The sequence below is a fragment of the Typopeltis vanoorti genome, chromosome 13, assembly GCF_054136105.1.
Source record: "Typopeltis vanoorti isolate ZY-2024b chromosome 13, IOZ_Tvanoo_1.0, whole genome shotgun sequence".
Lineage (NCBI taxonomy): Eukaryota > Metazoa > Arthropoda > Arachnida > Uropygi > Thelyphonidae > Typopeltis > Typopeltis vanoorti.
This window is the reverse complement of record NC_143561.1, coordinates 114854445-114873807: the sequence shown is the minus strand read 5'-3', so window position 1 is coordinate 114873807 and position 19363 is coordinate 114854445. Positions and strand designations below refer to the sequence as shown.

Below are 19363 nucleotides of genomic sequence, written 5' to 3'. Positions count from 1 at the left end.
TTTATAATTAATATATAGTATACATTGTTAATGTTCTTAAGTAATAGTGTTATGTATAACCAATTATAAAGAATGACAATTTCCTTACATCTGCTTTTTAGTGTGCTGTTCAATAGCCAAGTAATCGTATGTAATCTACCTTGGCAATGACATTTTGATTGCAAGATGATCCAGAAATTTTTCTCAGTATTTTTCTTACAAATTTTATATAAGGTTTGTATTATCTCCCTTTTTAGGATCATGCTTCACAACTCATAGGTTAATATCAGTCACAGCAGGCACTTACCATTATTATTAGCTTTGCCCTGGTCTCTAAATTTTTCCCCAAACATTTCTATATATCTGGGATTTGTTTCCTGTCTTTCTGTTTATATCTCCAACAAAGACGAACTTTTCATTTTACTTTCTGTCACCAACCTTTCCTAATGACTTGAAAAATTCCTCCACTTCTTCCTTAGTAGAACCTTCTGTGGGACCATAGCACAAACAAGTCTCACTGTCCAGTTCTATATTTTGATGTTTGTCCACATCACTTTTTTTGGTATTGCCTGCTATTCAAGAAGATTACCGTCCTGTTTGGTGTTGAATACTATAGCTACTCTTTTTTTTTCTTCTGATTATTATTGCCAGAATATAACATTATGTATTTGTTATTTAGAAGAATCTCATCCAATTTAGTCTTGTATGTTTTGGTAATGCTAATTATGTCAACCTGGTACTTCTCATTCTTTGGCCACTTCCACTTCTTTTCCAATTAAGACTCTTCAGTGATGATGCAAATCTTGAATTCCGATGATGGCAAGTTGGAGTTTGTTCCAACATCCAGCTGTCACTGTTCTCCCTGGTTCCCTGCTGAAATCATTTGGAGTCTTTCTTCTTTAATTGGCAGTGCCCCATCAAGCATGAAATCACTGCCATTTTTTACCATCATTTTGTTTTGCTTTAAACTAGTAAGAGTACAGTTTGGTTAGCTGTATCCCAAATCATCAGCCTATCCTCCTTCTTTCAGTACCTTCACTATGAAAAGGTGAAGATTGACATTATACCAGAATCCTTGGTTGATTCCCTACATTCCTGATGCAGCTACATCAAACAAAATAGGAGCAACACGAACAGTTCATTCAGAAACTTCGGAATTACAATAAAAAATACTCTGAAATTTTACTGATCTACCAAATCTGAATGTGTGCCAATGTAGGTGTTCACATTTAAATTACAACACCATTATGAAATCTTCTTTTTAGACCTGTGAATGAGAATATAATTTATTGCTTCTTTTCTTTATAATCACCATATTTGTTTTTTTTTATTTGAAATGGTTATATTTCTTAAATTAATTTGAGCATGATTATTTTATTTTGTTTCAGATATTTTAAAGAAGCAGAAATACTGGATCACGTACCAACAATATTCTTGTTGCTCGGTGGAGTATATGCTGCTATTGAACTGATTGGAATTTGCCTTCTTTTTTCACCAGAAATAGAGTCAGAAGTTAGTAGTAATAATAAATTTTCTACACAACATATAAGACTGAAATTATTACTTCTTTTTATTTTAATTGCTGATTTATTTTTATACTACTCTGGAGCAAAATAATAATAGTAATAATAATTATTATTATGTGACACCTCCGAGGAGTCCAAAGACTCATCAAGGGAGGACACCTACTCTACAACTTTCTGTCTCCATCACTCAGTTTACCAACTACAACAAACCATAACTACACCAACGCCATCTACCACCATCACTAGTATTTTCACAGACAATCACAAACATTCATGCCATTGCGGGATTCAAACCCACAGCCTTTTGGATAGATAGTAGATGCGCTAACCACTTGACCAACCAGGCCTGTAATGCATGTATTATTATTATTATTATTATTATTATTACTTGACACCTCCAGGGAGTCTCAGGCTCATCGAGGGAGGTCACTTGCTCTACAACTCTCCGTCTTCAACACTCAATCCTCTAACTACATCGAACGTCATCTACACCAACACCATATACTGTCCACCACCACTACTAGTATTTTCACAGACAATCACAAATATCCATGCCCACACTTGGATTTGAACCCTCAGCCTTTGGGCTGGAGAGAAGATACGCTGACCACTCGGCCAACCAGGCCGGCAAAAAATTCACTTCGCCTGAACAGGGACTTGAACCCTGGAACCTTAGGTTTAAAGCCTAATGCTCTACCGACTGAGCCATCCAGGCAAATATGTTAATAATGTTAATAATGCAGCCTAATGTGTTATTTACTGCCACATTTCATTAGACTATTTTTCTCTTTAGAAAATGTGGAGATATCATTGAATATAAACCTGAAAGTTGACAGTTTTCTGAAATATTTGTTCATGATGTTTGTAATACATTTACATCTTGTCTAAAGATTCAGGTATCATCGAAAATAAGACTGGAAGGAAAGGTTTCCTTTTTTTGCAAGAAATAAAACAGGATTGTGTTTACTAGTTTTGAAATAAACAAGTTATCAATATCCACTGAAGAATAGTTGGAAGATCAGAATTTAGGATTGTAAAAGTGTATATTCTTGGAAGTTTTTTTAATTTATGTAATGCAGTTTTCTCAAATGTGGATAAGAAGTGCGGTATGCTTTCATCAGCAAAATTATGCACGAAAATAACGCTCCTGTGCACTTTTGCAAAAAATGCATTTTTTGCAAAATGTAGTTGTGAAAATTAGTTGCAAAATGAGATTTTCAACCAATTCTGGAGTTGCACACAACTTAATGGAACTCCAGTATTAGTTGCATAATTTGAGGATAAAGGGTCTGTTTACCATTATCCGTAATGTGAGACTCGAGAGAAAAAACTGACCTATCAATTGAAGATATGGAAGCTTATTTAATAGGCCTTTTTGCAAAACCAATCAAATGTCTTACACAACCAGATCAACAGCAACTACTTTAGATTTCATGAAAATTTCCCTGGAATTTAAATGTTTTTTATACTCCCTACCCAAAGATGTACGACATAAACAAGAAGATTCTTTCTTGAGAGATAGTGGTTAAATCCATACTGGCAATCATTTACTAGTTGAGATACTTCATCATAGCATAGAAGTTAAGTGATAATGCAGTTCTCTACAACTTTCAAAAGAAAGTAAGGTCAGTGTAACTGAAGTGAGGTGAAATTTGATAGTAATTTAACATATTCCTTATTAGGAATATGTTAAATATGATATTCAGACTGCAGGATAAATAGTAGTGGAATAGAAGAAAAAAAAGCAACATAGAACAGAGTCAACTCTGAATTACAGACCTTCAGAACATTCATAAAAATCAAATCAATTGAATGTTATGTGCTTAAAACAATATGTTGAAATTTACCAAAATCATCTGTGTAAACATTTTAGGCAAAATAAAAAGCCAGGACATTGACCTTTTTCTGTAGGTAACAATCCAGTAGTAGTTGTTCCACCTCTTTTGCACTTCATCCAAGTGCAAAAGAGGTGGAACAACTACACGGACAAAAGCTATAGCCATTAGTTTGGCAAAAGACCAAAAAAGCTTGAATACCATTTGGACATTATGCACGGTTCCTACTTTTGCCCTTTTAAAACATTTTTGGACATGCTGATAATTTCCTTGTGTTCTTTTGGGCTTGGTATAAACAAAAAAGGAAGATAGAGATTTTGATGAAAACCAAATTATGATATGCCCAGTTCTCTTCTTGAACAGCCTTAACTAACTCTTTAAAAAACTTGGAGAACCAAGACTTAGATAAAGGATGAGAATTTAAAGTGTAATGGAGAATGAATGTTTCCTCCATACCAATAAGAATTGCTTTGGCGATACAATCAATGCAATTTTTAAATTGGAAAACTGAAAACAATAATAATGTAATTAAGGAAATAAGGTATAGAAATCGAGATGATTTCCATTCTTATAATTTCAGACAACACATGAATGAGAGTGACTGTGTGAGTGTTACTCCATTGGAGATCATTATCAGCATGCATTTGTAGTCTGAATTGCCTACAGGACAGACAATATCCCTAGTATACTTAAAAAAAAAAAAAAAAAAAAAAAAAAAAAAGAGATCTAGAGGTGTTTGAAGATAGGTTGGAGTTATCTGGTATTCTGGTTGGCATATGAAGAGTTTGTTTAAAATTATTGATGATAGCAAATGTTGCAATATCTCTGTCCACTTGATCTATACAGCTAGTAAAGGAAAGCCAGATGGAATTGTGAATGTTAAAATCAGCAATGAAGATGATCTCACTATGAGGAAAGTTAGACTGAATAATATTAGCATTTAAACAATGAAAGTGAAAAGTTCAGAATGGATGGTGGCATTTGAAGAATGAAAGTGACAGCAAGCCAGTGAAGATCAAAAAGAAGAAATTCTAAGTTGTTCAGATTACATGTTACAAAGGGTGTAAGGACATCTCAAAGAATTGTGTCAGTATTATTATTATTATTAAGAGAGACTCCAGAGAGTCAGGGACTCATCAAGGGAGCCTTAGCAAAATCCAGAAGTATCATAGTATATCCATTACTCTTGTCTAACTCAATGGTGACATTATTATGCAATGTGAGCAAGTTAACCTTACATTTTGCCACATTAAATTGACATCCATTCTCCTTAGCCCAATCCTCCAAACTATCCAAATCATCCTGCAAAATTTTGACATCTTGTGCACTCACTATTGCTCTACACAACTTTGCATCATCAACAAACAAATGAACAGTTCCTCTCAGATCTTTTCCTATATCGTTAATGAACAAATTGAACAGTAGTGGTCCAAGAACAGAACCCTGCGGCACACCACTAGTCACAGGCCATCTTTAGGACTCTACTCCTGAATAAACCACTCTCTGATATCTCTCCACCAACCACCCTCCTATCCATCCCCATATGCTGCAGTTTACTGATTAGAATTCCATGTGGTATCTATCCTGTCAAAGGCCTTAGCAAGGTCCAGTAGAATCACTGTAAACCCATTACCCTTATCCAGTTCAGCCGTCACTGTGTTATAAAACGTGAGCAAGTTACTGAGGCATGATCTACCCTTCACAAAACCATGCTATTCCCCATACAGTATCCCATTTTCATCTATCCAATCCAGTATTTTCCTCTTGACTATTTTCTCCAAGACCTTGACAATGATTCCTGATATGCTGATTGGTCGGTAATTTACAACAGCAGTCTTGGAACTTCCTTTATGCAGTGGAACTATTTTCCCCTCTTTCCACCCCCTTGGGACTAACCCAGACCCAAGACTCAAATTAAACAAAATGGTCAAGGGCACTGACAATTCTTTAGCCACTTCATGTATGACACGAGCTGGTATACCATCCAATCCCACAGATGTATTGAGATTTTGTAATAGACTATTCACCTCCACTTCATTCACCACAATTCCCGTATAAGCTATTCATTCTTTCATTCATCAATGTCACCACCTGGATGATATACTCTTGCAAAGTGCTCGCTCAGTAATTCCACTATATCAACCGATTCGTTTACCTCCCTACCATTGACATTCTTTAAAATCATTCTGCCGTTTACATTTTTTCTTTCACTTGCAACATATCGAAAAAACTGTTGGGATTCTCTTTAGCCTGCATTGCTAATGTTCTTTCATAATCCGCTTTTGCTTTTCTTACCACACTCGTTACCCTTCTGCCCTGCGCTTTATACCATTCATGTGCCTGCTGGTCACCTTTCTCCTTAAATTCCCTCCACAGTTGTTTCTTTTTTTATAGCTCAAGCTTAATGATGTTATTCATCCATTTAACCCCTACTTGATTTATTATTCGGACTCTAGGTATACAGTCAGCCATTGCTTCATGCAAACACTTCGTAACTGCCTCCCATGCACTATCAACTTCTAGTCCTTGCAGTTGTACATGCCATGGCACTGAACCAATCAAACTACTAAGCTTGTCATACTTTTCAGCCTGATAATTCCACATGTGCCCTGTCTTAATTGTAAATTCCACACCTTTAGCCACTTCTCAAGTCAAGACCCTATGATCACTCTCACCAATTGGTGGCAATGTGGTCATATTTGTTACAGCCAAATCCTCAGATGTAATTACTAGGTCAAGCACTCTCTGACCCTTAGTGTTTTCCATTACATGCTGTCGCAGAATAGTTATCCCTTAATAACCGCATAAAATCCAATTCCTTCCTTCCGTGTGTCCTCTCCTCACTCCAATCAATGTGACCATAGTTGAAATCTCCCATAATAATTACCCTCCTTCCACTCACTTCTTCTATTTGTTTGTGCATGCTGTCTCCACCATCTTTTCCATCACCTGGTCTATAGCAGCACCCAATTGTATATTTTGTTCTGCTAGCCATAATCTCACACCAAATGGCCTCAAATGTGCTCTTTTCTCTATCCTGCAGTTCACCTTCTATTCTCCTTGACTGCAGCTCATCAGCAAGCATCAATAACACTCCTTCCCCCATTTTATTCTCCCTGTCACTCCTGAACACACTATACCCCTCGCTTTCAGTCCCACTAGCTATATCATCTTCTGTCAGCCATGTTTCACTAATGCCAATAATCTGTGGCCTGGAAGTGCCAACCAAGGCCAAAAATTCTTCCTTCTTGTTCCTAATACTTCTGGCATTATTACATGAATTGCAGAAGCCCATTTGTCCCATCCCTACTTTGATGCCTTATACTAACTATTCCATTCTGATTTGTTGTCCTTTGTACTCACTTGGGCATATTACACACATTCATACACTCAACTGTCTTCCTAAAGTCTGCATATCTACTTCTCCCCCCCCCCCCCCTTAATAACTCTAGTTTCCCTGATTCTGCACATCTACTTCCACTTCATTCAACAACACCTTTTCAAGTCTCCGTACACCAAATCCATTCAAATGCAAACCATCCTTCTTATATAAATCCTTTCGCCCATCAAACTCACTCCACACGTCCACAAATTCCACACCACTCCTCCTGCATAATCCACTCATAAAGTCATTAGCAATTATGGCCCTCCTTCTATACTCTTTACTATCATACCACAGCAACAGACTCACCATCCTAACTCTCTCACTCTTCTCTTTTGCTACCTCAAGTAATTCCTTCAAATCCTCTCTCATAGCCATTTTGTCTTTCCTCTTTTGAAATCATTCGTTCCTGCTACTACTATCAATTCTTTCACCCTCTGTTTTTGCGTTCTAATAGACTTGCTTACATCCTTAATGTTCGCACCAGGTTGGTACGATTTTGTCAAACTCTCATGTATCACACCTCTTACTAAAGAATCTCCGTACAACACTCGCTCTTTCATTTTGTTTGCACTCACAATCATACTCTTATTTTTCTTATCATACTTTTGCTGTTTATTAGTTGGTATGCTCGGTAAACATTTTTGCCAATGCTCCAGCTGCCGATTCGCCCTATGTATCGCTCCGCGCAACCGTGTGATCTCACTCATTGCATCTGTCTCATCATTTTTATTATCTGTTAATCCATTCATTCATTCTGTATTTTTATCTGTATCTGATGCATTCCTTCCTGATGCATTAACAGAAGTTATTTGGCCTTCCTCAACATGACTATCATTCTCCTGGTATGCTTTTGGTAATGTTCCTAGGCCTTTATGACTAAAGCATTCGCTTCAGTTATATACATCTCTTCAGTAAGGAATGTGTATACCTTACTAAAGAGATGCATATTTACTTCAGTGAGGTATGCATCCTTTGCAGACCCATTAGATATCTGAATGCTAAGGTGGAACTAGATGAAAGTATAGAGGATGAATTGGAGGTGTTAAAACTATTATATGTACTTGATTGAAACATGGAATTGGAATTAGATAGGATATCAGCAAGATTCTTGAAGAAATATGCAAGAGAATCAGCAATTTTCTAGCAAAAATTCTAATGAATGAAAAGAAAGCATGATAATTCCACTATACAAAGGCAGAACTATGACAGAAACAAATAGTTAGCATTTTTGTAATGGTCATTAATGTGCAGAAGAGGCTAATTTAGATTCCTATCCAGATGTGGGTGGATGGAGAATGGATGTCATGTATGAGGTTATGCATTTTGGGATGGGAAGATTTCCAGCTGTATACCATATTGATGGAACTGTATTCCAGGAAATTTATGAACCAGGGATTTAGGGGTGTTAGTGGATAGGGAGTTAAAGTTTAGAAGGTATATTGCAAACAACGTGGCTAAAACAGCTTGTTAGATTACTTGTCACCGAAGAAGACCCTGGCAAGCAGAGATAAGCAGAGGTTATTATACCTCTTTATCGAGCATTGGTAAGACCACATCTTGACTGCTGTGCATGGATCTAATCACCTAAGTTTCTCAGAGGTGAAGAGGAGGGGTGGAGATGATCCAGAGGCAGGCTATCAAGATTGTCACAGATCATCATGCTAGAGGTTTAATGGAGTGTTGACAGCACTAAGAAAGGATTGAAACTATTTTTAATGCTTCTAATATTTCGTGTCAATCACTGAGATATCTTCAGGACATATAAGACAAATACAACACAATACTCAATGAAACCCATGGCCATGACTTTCAAGTTCTATCTAGGTGGTATGCCTTCTATGGCCATTTTTTAGGCAGCTTAGGATGTAAATTTGGGCCTCCGATGATTAATATTTCCCACATTTTGAGAAGTTTTTTGCACCTGTATTTGTTTAAATTTGTTTGATTTCTAAGTGTCACTGCAGATTCCAAAAATAGTCTTTCTTTTTTCAATTTACTGTGATGGAGCATGGTGGTTTTCTTCCAGAAGATTCTGTGAGTGGTATCCATTACGTGGTCTGCAAGACCAGATTGACCATAGTCATGATTACAGATGTAAGTTTTGTGTTCATCTAAACACATGGTGGCTGATCTACCTGTCTGTCCAAAGTATGCCAACTTTCAGGAACAGGGTACTTTATATACTCCAGGCATTGAGAGAGGAGGGAGCTGATCTTTAGTAGAATGGATAAAGGTAGCAAGTTTCCAGTGTGGCTTAAAAGCTGTGTAGAAGTTGTACTTTTTTCAATACCTGGCTGTTTTTTATTGATGTACCTCGAATGTAGAGGAGGGTTATACCATTTCTGAAATCCTTCTGAAGGGATGGCTGAGGTTTGGTGGGAGGATTGATTATTTTTTTAATTCTTTAAACACTGTAGCCATTGGATAGGAAGGTGTCGAATATATGTTGAGTTCTGTTGAAAGAGAGGTTCCACTGGAACAAAGTGGAACCGCTTTCAAACTGCTATTTATAAATCAAGCAAAATTTATTTGGTAAAAAATGTTAATGAAGTCTGCAAAATATTATTATTAGTATTATTCAGGTCTCCATGGAATCAAGAGACTCATCGCGAGAGGTCCTTCCTAGGAAACACAAAGTCTATCATACCACTCCTTAAACTCATTGACCCCTCTTGCTCTCACCACTCTATCAGGCAGTGCATTCCACAGTTCCACCACTCTCCACGCAAAGAAACCACTCCTCACCCTTTTGCTCACAGCCTCCTTTTGTAACTTCCAGGGATGGCTCCTTGTCATCGCTCCTTCTTGCTGCTCCACCAAGTGAAAGAACTTCCCAGTGTCCACCCTGTAACTGCCTCTCAACAGTTTAAAAGTCTTGATCATATCACTCCTTCTATCCACCAAACCCTGCAGTCCACATTCCCTCAGCCAATCCTTATAATTAACATTGTACAGTCCTGAAACCATCTTTGTTATCTGTCTCTGCACCCTTTCCACAGTTAATTTATCCCCTTCAAATACTGGGGACCAAATTTGAGAACAATAGTCTAAATGTGGTCTGATCAGGGTCTTATACAACGGAATGATAACTCTTCTATCTCTGCAGGGCAGCTTCCTTCTCAGTATTGCAGCAATCCTCTGGGTAACCTTCGCCACCTTTGCAATATGTTCCCTGAATTTCAATTTTCTATCAATCATCACCTCCAGATATCTTCTCTCCAGTACATTTCCTCCAATCGTGTATGCAGCCTCCCATCAACGTATCCCAAACTTCAGGTCTACGTTTTGCTGCATTAAACTGACACCCCCCCATACATTCGCCCATCTGTCTAGTTTATTCAAATCCTCTTGCAGGGCCATCGCATCTGTACTATTACTAGTAACCCTTCCCAGCTTCACATAGTCTGCAAACAACTGAATATCCCCCTTGCAATCCATTGACAATGTCATTGATATAAAGGTTAAACAATACAGGTCCCAATACTAATCCCTATGAACCCCATGTAATCTTCTGCTTCCTTGATATTGACCCACCATACACTACACAACTCTCTGATACCTATCAGACAGCCAATCCTGAATCCAGTTGACTAACCCAACATTTAAACCCATGTGCTGTAACTTAAATATCAGCTTATCATGTGGCACCCTGTCAAATGATTTTGCAAAATCCAAAAAAATGGCAGTGTATGCCGTTCCCTCATCAACTGCTCTTAACACTTTATTATAAAAGGCAATCATATTACTTAAGCAAGAGTGTCCCTGACAAATCCATGTTGATTCTCAGAAATAACATTACCTTCATCTGCCCAACGCTGTATATAGTACCTCACTAATTTCTCCAAGACCTTAACAACTATTGATGACACACAAACTGGCCTATAATTAGACACTTCCAGTCTGCTGTTGCCCTTATGCAATGGCACTATCTTACCTTCCTTCCATTCCTTGGGTACCTTTCCCTTAGCCAGACTTTCATTGAAAAGCCAGGTCAAAGGAGCTCTCAGTTCTTTAGCACATGATCTCAAAACCCGTGGTGAAATACCATCCAGCCCCATGCTTTACTGATATCCAGAGTACTCAGTATTTGTAACACACTCTCCTTTTGCACCTATAGACCTTGAACCTGCTTTACCCCTCTAGTATTAAAACCTTCTCCAGGATGAAATACTTCAATAAAGTGCTCATCGAACAACTCCACTATGACCACTGCATCAGTCACTCTATTCCCATTTTTATCTCACAATGTCAGTCAGTCACAAAATCATTTCTCCTTCTACTGGCCACATAGCTAAAAAAATTCTCTAGGATATTCTTGTCATCTCATTATTATCAGTTCTTCTGATGCTGTCATCAAATCCAAAACTCTTGAACCTCTTGTTCCCTCTATTACATATTGCCTAAAACATTTGGCCCCCAAGAATTCTAGAAATTCCATTCCCTTATTACTACATGCATTTTCCTCATCCCAGCTTATACTGCTGTAGTTAAAATCTCCCATAACAATCAATCTTCTTGCACTTGCCAAGCTCAACTGCCTAAACATCTCCTGCTCCTCACCCTCTGTACTCGGCTTGTAGCAACACCCCACTAAATATCCAGTCTTGCCCACCTCTACCTCACACCATATGCTTCCAAAGGCTCCACTCTTAGAGCATATAAGTCATCACTTATCATAAGCAGTACTCCACCACCATGTTTTCCCCTTCTATCCTATACCCTGCTACTTCTATTCCTGCTATCATATCATCTTCCGTCAACCACGTCTCAGAGATCCCAATAATCTTTGGCCAGGCTCACAGTATCAGCACCACCAATTCATCTCCTTTATTCCGGATACTCCTGGCATTAGTATAAAGCATAAAAATGTCACTGCTTCTATGCTTATCCCCTCCAGACCTCACTGGACTCAGTATTACCTGATGTCATCTCCCTTCCCACAAGAGACTACCCCTGCCACCATCTATACTGGTAATTCTAGTTTCCCTGCATTGACACACCAACTCGTTCAGAAAACAGCAATCTCTCCAGATGTCTATGTCCTTCCTCATTCAGATGCAAGCAGTCTCTCGCATACAGTTCCTTTCTGTCCGCAAATGTCCTCCAAGCATCCACATATTGCAATCCTCTGGATCCTCTATACCTCCTCCCCATCAAGAAGAAACCCTGGCACCCAGATCTGGGCACAATAGTCAAGATGGAGTCTTATCAAGGCTTGATACAGAGGAACAATAACTTGCTTGTCTCTGCTCATCAAAGTATTTTTCAGTAACCAAGTGATTTGATGAGCTGATTTAGCCTCTTTTGCAATGTGCCCCCCTAAACTTCAACTCCCTATCCACCAATACCCCCAAATCCCTGGCCTCGTCAATCTCCTGCAGTACAGTTCCACCAATGTGGTATACTGCTGCTAATCTTTTCACCCCAAAATGCATAACCTTACACTTTGCCACATTAAACTGACATTCATTCTCCTTAGCCCAGTCCCCCAATCTATCCAAATCAATCAAAAATTTTGACATCATGTGCATTCACTATTGCTCTACCCAACTTTGCATCATCAGCAAACAAACGAATAGTTCCTCTCAGATCCTTTCCGATATCATTAATGAACAAATTAAATAGTAGTGGTCCAAGAACAGAACCCTGTGGCACACCACTAGTCACTGGCTGTCTTTTGGACTCTACTCCTGAATAAACTACTTTCTGATATCTCTCTGTCAACCACCCTCCTATCCATCTCACCAACCCTATATCCATTCCCATATGCTGCAGTTTGCTGATTAGAATTCCATGTGGTATCCTGTCAAAGGCCTTAGCAAGGTCCATTAGAATCACTGTAAACCCATTACCCTTATCCAGTTCAGCCATCACTGTGTTATAAAACGTGAGCAAGTCACTGAGGCATGATCTACCCTTCACAAAACCATGCTATTCCCCATACAGTATCCCATTTTCATCTATCCAATCCAGTATTTTCCTCTTGACTATTTTCTCCAAGACCTTGACAATGATTCCTAATATGCTGATTGGTCGGTAATTTTCAACAGCAGTCTTGGAACTTCTTTATGCAGTGGAACTATTTTCCCCTCTTTCCACCCCCTTGGGACTAACCCAGACCCAAGACTCAAATTAAACAAAATGGTCAAGGGCACTGACAATTCTTTAGCCGCTTCACGTAAGACCCGAGCTGGTATACCATCCAAACCCGCAGATGTATTCACATTAAGGTTTTGTAATATACTATTCACCTCCATTTCATTCACCTCAATTCCCGTATAACCTGTTGGATCTTTCCATCATATGCATATGATGTAGAATATTTTAATAGATTGGGAATTTGTATCAGTTGGCACTAAAAAAATATATAAAATATTTGGTTCTGATGTTGTGTATTTCTAACATGGATTTTTTTTTTTTGTTATTATAGCATAAGAAACTTATTAATTCAGAAGATGATTCTAGTGGAGAGGATAGTATATCAGCCAGAGAAGCACTTTCTAATGAAGTTTGCAGTTCTGTTAGAGAATATTTGACTCCCAAAGAAATGCTGAAGACAAAAGAATTTTACATGTTGTTTGCAACATTTGCATTAAATCAACAGTGTGTTCAGTTTGTCAACAGTTTTTACAAGGTATGTTTAGATCAGATTTATCTGATAGTCATTAATAATATTCATATATTATTATTATTATTATTGCATGGAGTCTGAATGCAGGTGACCCATATTATCTGCACAATATCTGCGTATACCTCCCCTTGAATTCATTCAGCTCAGGCAACCCATTTCACTCTCCAAGTGAAAAAGTCTTTATACCTTTGCTCAAAACACTTAATCAAATTCCAGGGATGTTCTCTTGTTCTTCTGTACAGCCAAGTGCTAAAAACGTTCCTCTAGATCAATCCTATAAAATCTTTAAATGTTTATATCATATTGGCTGTTTTCTGCTGCTCAAACTATTTTTCAAACACATGAACCTTCAATTTATCATTATAGGGAGCATTCCACAAACCACTCATCATCTTAAACACTTATCTCTGGATCCTCTGTGCTACTTCCTTTTCCCAAGAAAACCAGGTGACCAAACCTGTGTGCTCTAATCTAGATATGGCATTAAAGCCTCAGTATGAACTACCTATCCACTTTGGAAACTTTTGTAATATGTCTTTTGAACTTCAACTCTTTATCTACCAATGTCCCCAAATTCTAGCTTCATCATCTACCTGGAGTATATTTCCATCAAGGTAGTACACGGATTGATTATAATCCTTTTATTCCAAAATGCACAATTTGACACTTTTTCACATTAAACTGGCATTCATCTTTTTCCCATACTGTCAGCCTATTTAAATTATCCTGCAAGTGCTTTCTTCTTCAAGTGTCATCCCCTAGAAGGAGGTTGGCAACCATATCACGGAACATTTTTCTTTCTTTTGCTGCTCTGGAACATTTTTGGTAATTCAAGCCAGTCCAGGCCTTAATGTCTTCAAACCACATTCTCCTGGGTCTACCTCTCCCTCTTTTTCCATCCAGTTAATTCTAATATTAATTATATTAATTTCTGAATGCCTTCTTGTCTTGTTAGATGTCCAAAATATTTAAGTTTTTGTTCTTTAATTATTTTCATTAATGTGCTTTTCATTTTTGTTTTCTTTAAAACATCTTGGTTTTTTTTTTCTCTGTCCATGGTATTTTCAACATTATTCTGATAGTCCACATTTCAAAAACTTCTAATTTTTTCTCTTGCTTCTTTATTTAGAGCCCAAGTTTCACTGTTGTAGAGAAGGCTTGACCAGATCTAGCATTTTATTAATCTTTTTCTTGTGTCTATATTAATGTCTCTGAATGTTAGAACAGTTTTCATATCAATAAAGGCTTTTCTTGCTATCTCTATTCTTCTTTTTATTTCTTTAAGGGAATTTCTTCTGTCTATAAACATTTGTCCCAAATATATAAAAGACTGAACCTGTTCAGTTTTCTTTTTGTTAACAGTTATGTTTAGTTTTTTATTTATTGGTTCTTTTGATATATAATCATTCACTTTGTTTTCTTTAGGTTGATAATTAATCCCATAATTAATTCCACTAAGCTTCTGTTGTAAATTTCTGTGACTAAGTTTTGAAGATCATCTTCAGATTCAGATATAAGGACTGTGTCATTGAAGTTCCTACTCCTGACTTTTCCACCCTTCAGTTCTAAATATTTTAAATATTTTTAAAAACTTGCTCACTATATATATTGTACAGTAAGGGTGATAAGACACATCCTTGCCTTACTCCTTTTTTGATTTCAAAGTTGTCAGAATATGCATTTTTATATCTTATTGAGGCCATTTGATTCCAGTATATATTTGTAATTATATGTAGATATTTTCCTTTTCACCCATTATTCTCTAGGATATGTATTAATTTCTTGTGATCTATTGAATCAAATACTTTGGTGTAATCAGTAAAACAAAGATATATGCTTTTCTGGTTATCAAGGCTTCTATAAGCTATAAAAATGCATATTCTGACAACTTTGAAATCAAAAAAGGAGTAAGGCAAGGATGTGTCTTATCACCCTTACTGTACAATATATATAGTGAGCAAGTTTTTAAAAATATTTTAGAACTGAAGGGTGGAAAAGTCGGGAGTAGGAACTTCAACAACTTCAGGTATGCAGATGACACAGTCCTTATAGCTGAATCTGAAGATGATCTTCAAAACTTAGTCACAGAAATTTACAACAGAAGCTTAGTGGAATTAATTATGGGATTAATTATCAACCTAAAGAAAACTTTTGAATGTTCAGAATATAGACTAATAAGTTTAACAAGCCATGTTACAAAATTACTACTGAGAATAATCCTAGAAAGAATAAAAGGCACTTTGTCAGCAGAAGAAGACGCTCAATCAAAAGTTCTTGGAATTTTGGGAATAGTGACAAAGATGGATTTCCATAGATCATCAGGGATGTATCCTGGATCATAGATGTTATTAAAAATAACCTTTAGGTCATTAAGTGTGTTTTCATTTACTTTCTTTAACAATTCGATAGGGATCTGATCAGGGTGTTTTACCTGTTTTCATTTGACTTAGACCATATTCTCTTTCTTCATATGTAATTGGTTCACCATCCATATTTTGTATATCTGGTGCATCTGTGCGATCAGAGTCAAACAGTTCTTTTCGATATTCTTTCCATCTTTTTATGATATCTTGTATCTCTAGTAGCATTTTTCCATTTTGATCTTTTATACAAGGATTATGGTTGAAATTTTTCTTTTTATTTGTCAGAGCATGGATTGACTTATGCACTTCTTTACTATTGTGTTTCTTGTCCAATTCCTGTATTTCTTTACATTTTTACAACTGAATATTTTCTCTATATAGTATAGGCCTGGATAGTTTTAGGGCTTTTAAGGATCATTTATTACAGGGATGGGAAATATACAGCCTTCAAATTGCATTTGGTTTTAATTTCTCATTAAAAGGGGAAAAAAATGCCTCTCGCATTTACCTAATTTCTTTATTTCAATTTCCTCATTACATGTTTATATATATATATACAGGGTGTTCGGAATAAATTTGACAGTTTCGTAAGGAAAAAGAAAATCTTCTTTGTATCTATTAAATTTAATGAATTGACAAAAAAACATTACAGGCAGAGTTAATTACAATACTATCAACAAGATTTACTCAAAATAACCACCATTAGCATCGATCACAGCTTCAATTCTGCTTCGGAACCTCGAACAAGCTGATGCTACAGCCTCCCTGGGAAGGGCCGCAAAAACTGTTTTAATTTTATTCATTAACTGGGCTTTTGTATTACTGGAAGTGCGATTGGTATCTTTTTCAACTGCGCCCCATACAAAATAATCCATGGGGTTAAGGTCTGGGGAGTTTGGAGGCCAAACATTTGGACTGGTGAAGTCGTAGAAATTTTCAGACAACCATTTTTGACTTTTCCCAGAGGTGTGGCAAGGGGCCGAATCCTGCTGCCATACATACGGCCTACCATTGGCTACCCTTGTTATCCAAGGCTTGACTACAGTTAGCAACTCCACGAACAAAGCCCGAATTCCAATGCCAGGGTTCTTCAACACCTGTTCCTGCAGATTTGCGAGGAATTCTGCTGTACGAACGCAATCAGATCATCTGCTAGGGATCTTTCTTCTTGCTACATCCTCGTAGTCACCATTGCAAGTCTCTAGTTCATGCCTGATTGTTTTTACTGTATTCAGGGAGCATTGGGCAGCAGTCGTAATATCCTTATTTTGATGGCGGGCACGAATCATCATGATACAAGTTATTCTCTTCCATGATTCAGGTGGGTTCCAGCTATCCGTCCTTTCTGACATCTTGTATATGAATGAAGAAGGGTCCAAACTTTTAAATGAAGAGAAGTGTGTGTTAATACATGTAACTTACGGAAAAATATAATTAATTATAAATATGTCAAATTTATCCCGAACACCCTGTATATATATATATACACACACATATATATTTGTATGTATGTTTTGTAATTCTTTAATCCCGTATGTAAATATACCTCCAAATCAAAAAATTAGAATAATCAAAGAAAATGTGTTGAATGATTTGCAATTCTAATTTATTGCATAGAAAATAATTATTACCAAATATGAATTAGCATAATCTAAATCTATGTACTTTGTAGATAACCAATGTAAACACATAAAAATGTAATATAAATTAAAAAAAAGCTGTTATTTGAAACAGTAACAGGCAACGGCACAAGTTTCTCCAAATCTTTCAGCATGTCCATTGGTGGGTGATGTAAGCTATGAGGTTAATTGTGCATCTTAAATGGCAGAATTCATACTGGTGGTCACTGATTAGTTGGTAGGCATCTGAGTAGTGGAGGAGTTGGTTGTTGATGACTCTCCATTATTTTGGAGAGGATATAGATGACAGTCAGGGGCAAATGCTGGTATGCTGGTCTTGAAATTCACACTTGCTCTTGTTATCATTCAGGGAGTGAGAGGTGTGATTGAAGTCTGATTAGTGGAATAATGAATTACTGACCATTGAAAACTATATATTTAGAAATTTATGTACATTTAATCATACAAATACAACATTTATTTTACAAATGATATTCTATCTTTTTCAATTTAGCTACTTGAATACAAATTCTACCCTACAGTTCTTTTTTATGAACTGGTCAATAACATCATCATAAAATGTTGGTTGTAACTTAATTTTTCCAAGCAACACGCACACTTGTAAAGGCTGGCTGAAGCTCACTGGCTAGAGCTACTTTGATTGCGTATGGCCTTGTGTTTAAGATGACGTGAAGGGAGCGGAAATGTTTATGCGCGTGCATGAAATCACAATGCTGCAGCAAGGACCTGGAAGCTCCTACAACTGAGCAAGCCCTGATACACAATGCAAAGCTCAATTATTGCCGTGCAAGCTTACGACATCTGTCTACAAAAATAAAAGCCTAAATGGAATGCTTATAAATGCATGCATTTATTAGCAAATAAATATTACTTCTTTCTCAATTAATGAACTTGTGCAGCAAGCATGGAGAATTCGCCCCCTGATGACAGTTGGTCGGTAGTTTGATGTAGACTTCTATCTTCCTTTTTTTTTTTTTTTTTTTTGGAATAGGATGGATATGAGATTGCTTACATTCATTTTGATAAGTAACAGATAAGCATAATAAATTGTAAAGAGGTCAGATAATAGATCAAACAAAATATAATAAAATCAGCTGTCTTTACAAAGATTTCTTTGCTTACTAGATCTGAATCCCACCAAATCTTAAAGGGAAAAAAGTGTATAAATTGTTTTAAAAAAATTACAGCTCAACTCAAAAACTATCGTTTTCTATACTAAGGCAGAAAGTATCTTTTTCCCTCAGATTATCATGTAGCAATTTGTCAAAGTTTTAAATTTTACTATCTGCCAATGCCCCCAATATGAACAACTCGAATACAGCAATTCCTCGATTAATGCATCTCCAGTTAGTACGTTTTCAATTAGTGTGTCATTTTTTCTATACCCAAATGCAATTAATGCGCCTCTAAAATTTCATTAGTGTGCCTATATACATCTTAAAAATAAATGTTGCAAATTTTAAAAATTTTCTAACTACATTTTTTTATGACTAACTATTTTAAAAAATCGCTCACCAGGATGAAATAATTTAGTTACTGATTTAAAACATTTTACAAAGTTATTTTTTAATGGCATACGGTACTATGCTATGTACCAAATTTACCTCCAAAATTTATGTCATCTGCTAATTACATAGCGTTTTGCTAATCATATCTTGTGCCTCTTTTGCAATTGCTTTCCTTACTTTTTTTATTTACTTTAAAATAAAAAAAGTAAGGAAAACAACTTCCCACCCTTTAATCATGAGTAAGAGAATTAGTGAGCAAAAAAGTAGAAGTGTGAAAAAGATTCGAAAAGTAATCTCATTGGAATAAAAACTTGAAATAATAAAGAAAAATGAACAAGGCGAGTCCAGAGCAAAGATAGGACAAGATATTATAAGGATTGAATTAGAGAGACTTCTTTCTACATGGATTGAATATTGTAACCAAAATTGGATCCTGCTAAGTACCGATCTTATTAAATCAAAAGCATTAAGTCTCGTTGCAACCTTGAAAGAAAGG

At 36.5% G+C, this 19363-nt stretch overlaps 1 protein-coding gene across 3 annotated transcripts in view; it reads left to right on the top strand.

The window, feature by feature from the left end:
* Positions 1 to 19363, top strand: part of LOC150100482 (apicoplast pyruvate carrier 1-like) — a 227937-nt gene that overhangs the window by 148629 nt on the left and 59945 nt on the right. For all 3 annotated transcript variants that reach the window (XM_090402955.1, XM_090402954.1, XM_090402956.1), the window contains exons 6-7: positions 1368 to 1491; positions 13156 to 13359. In XM_090402955.1, the coding sequence (XP_090259081.1) occupies positions 1368 to 1491; positions 13156 to 13359 (328 nt within the window). The remainder of the gene's footprint in view (positions 1 to 1367; positions 1492 to 13155; positions 13360 to 19363) is intronic.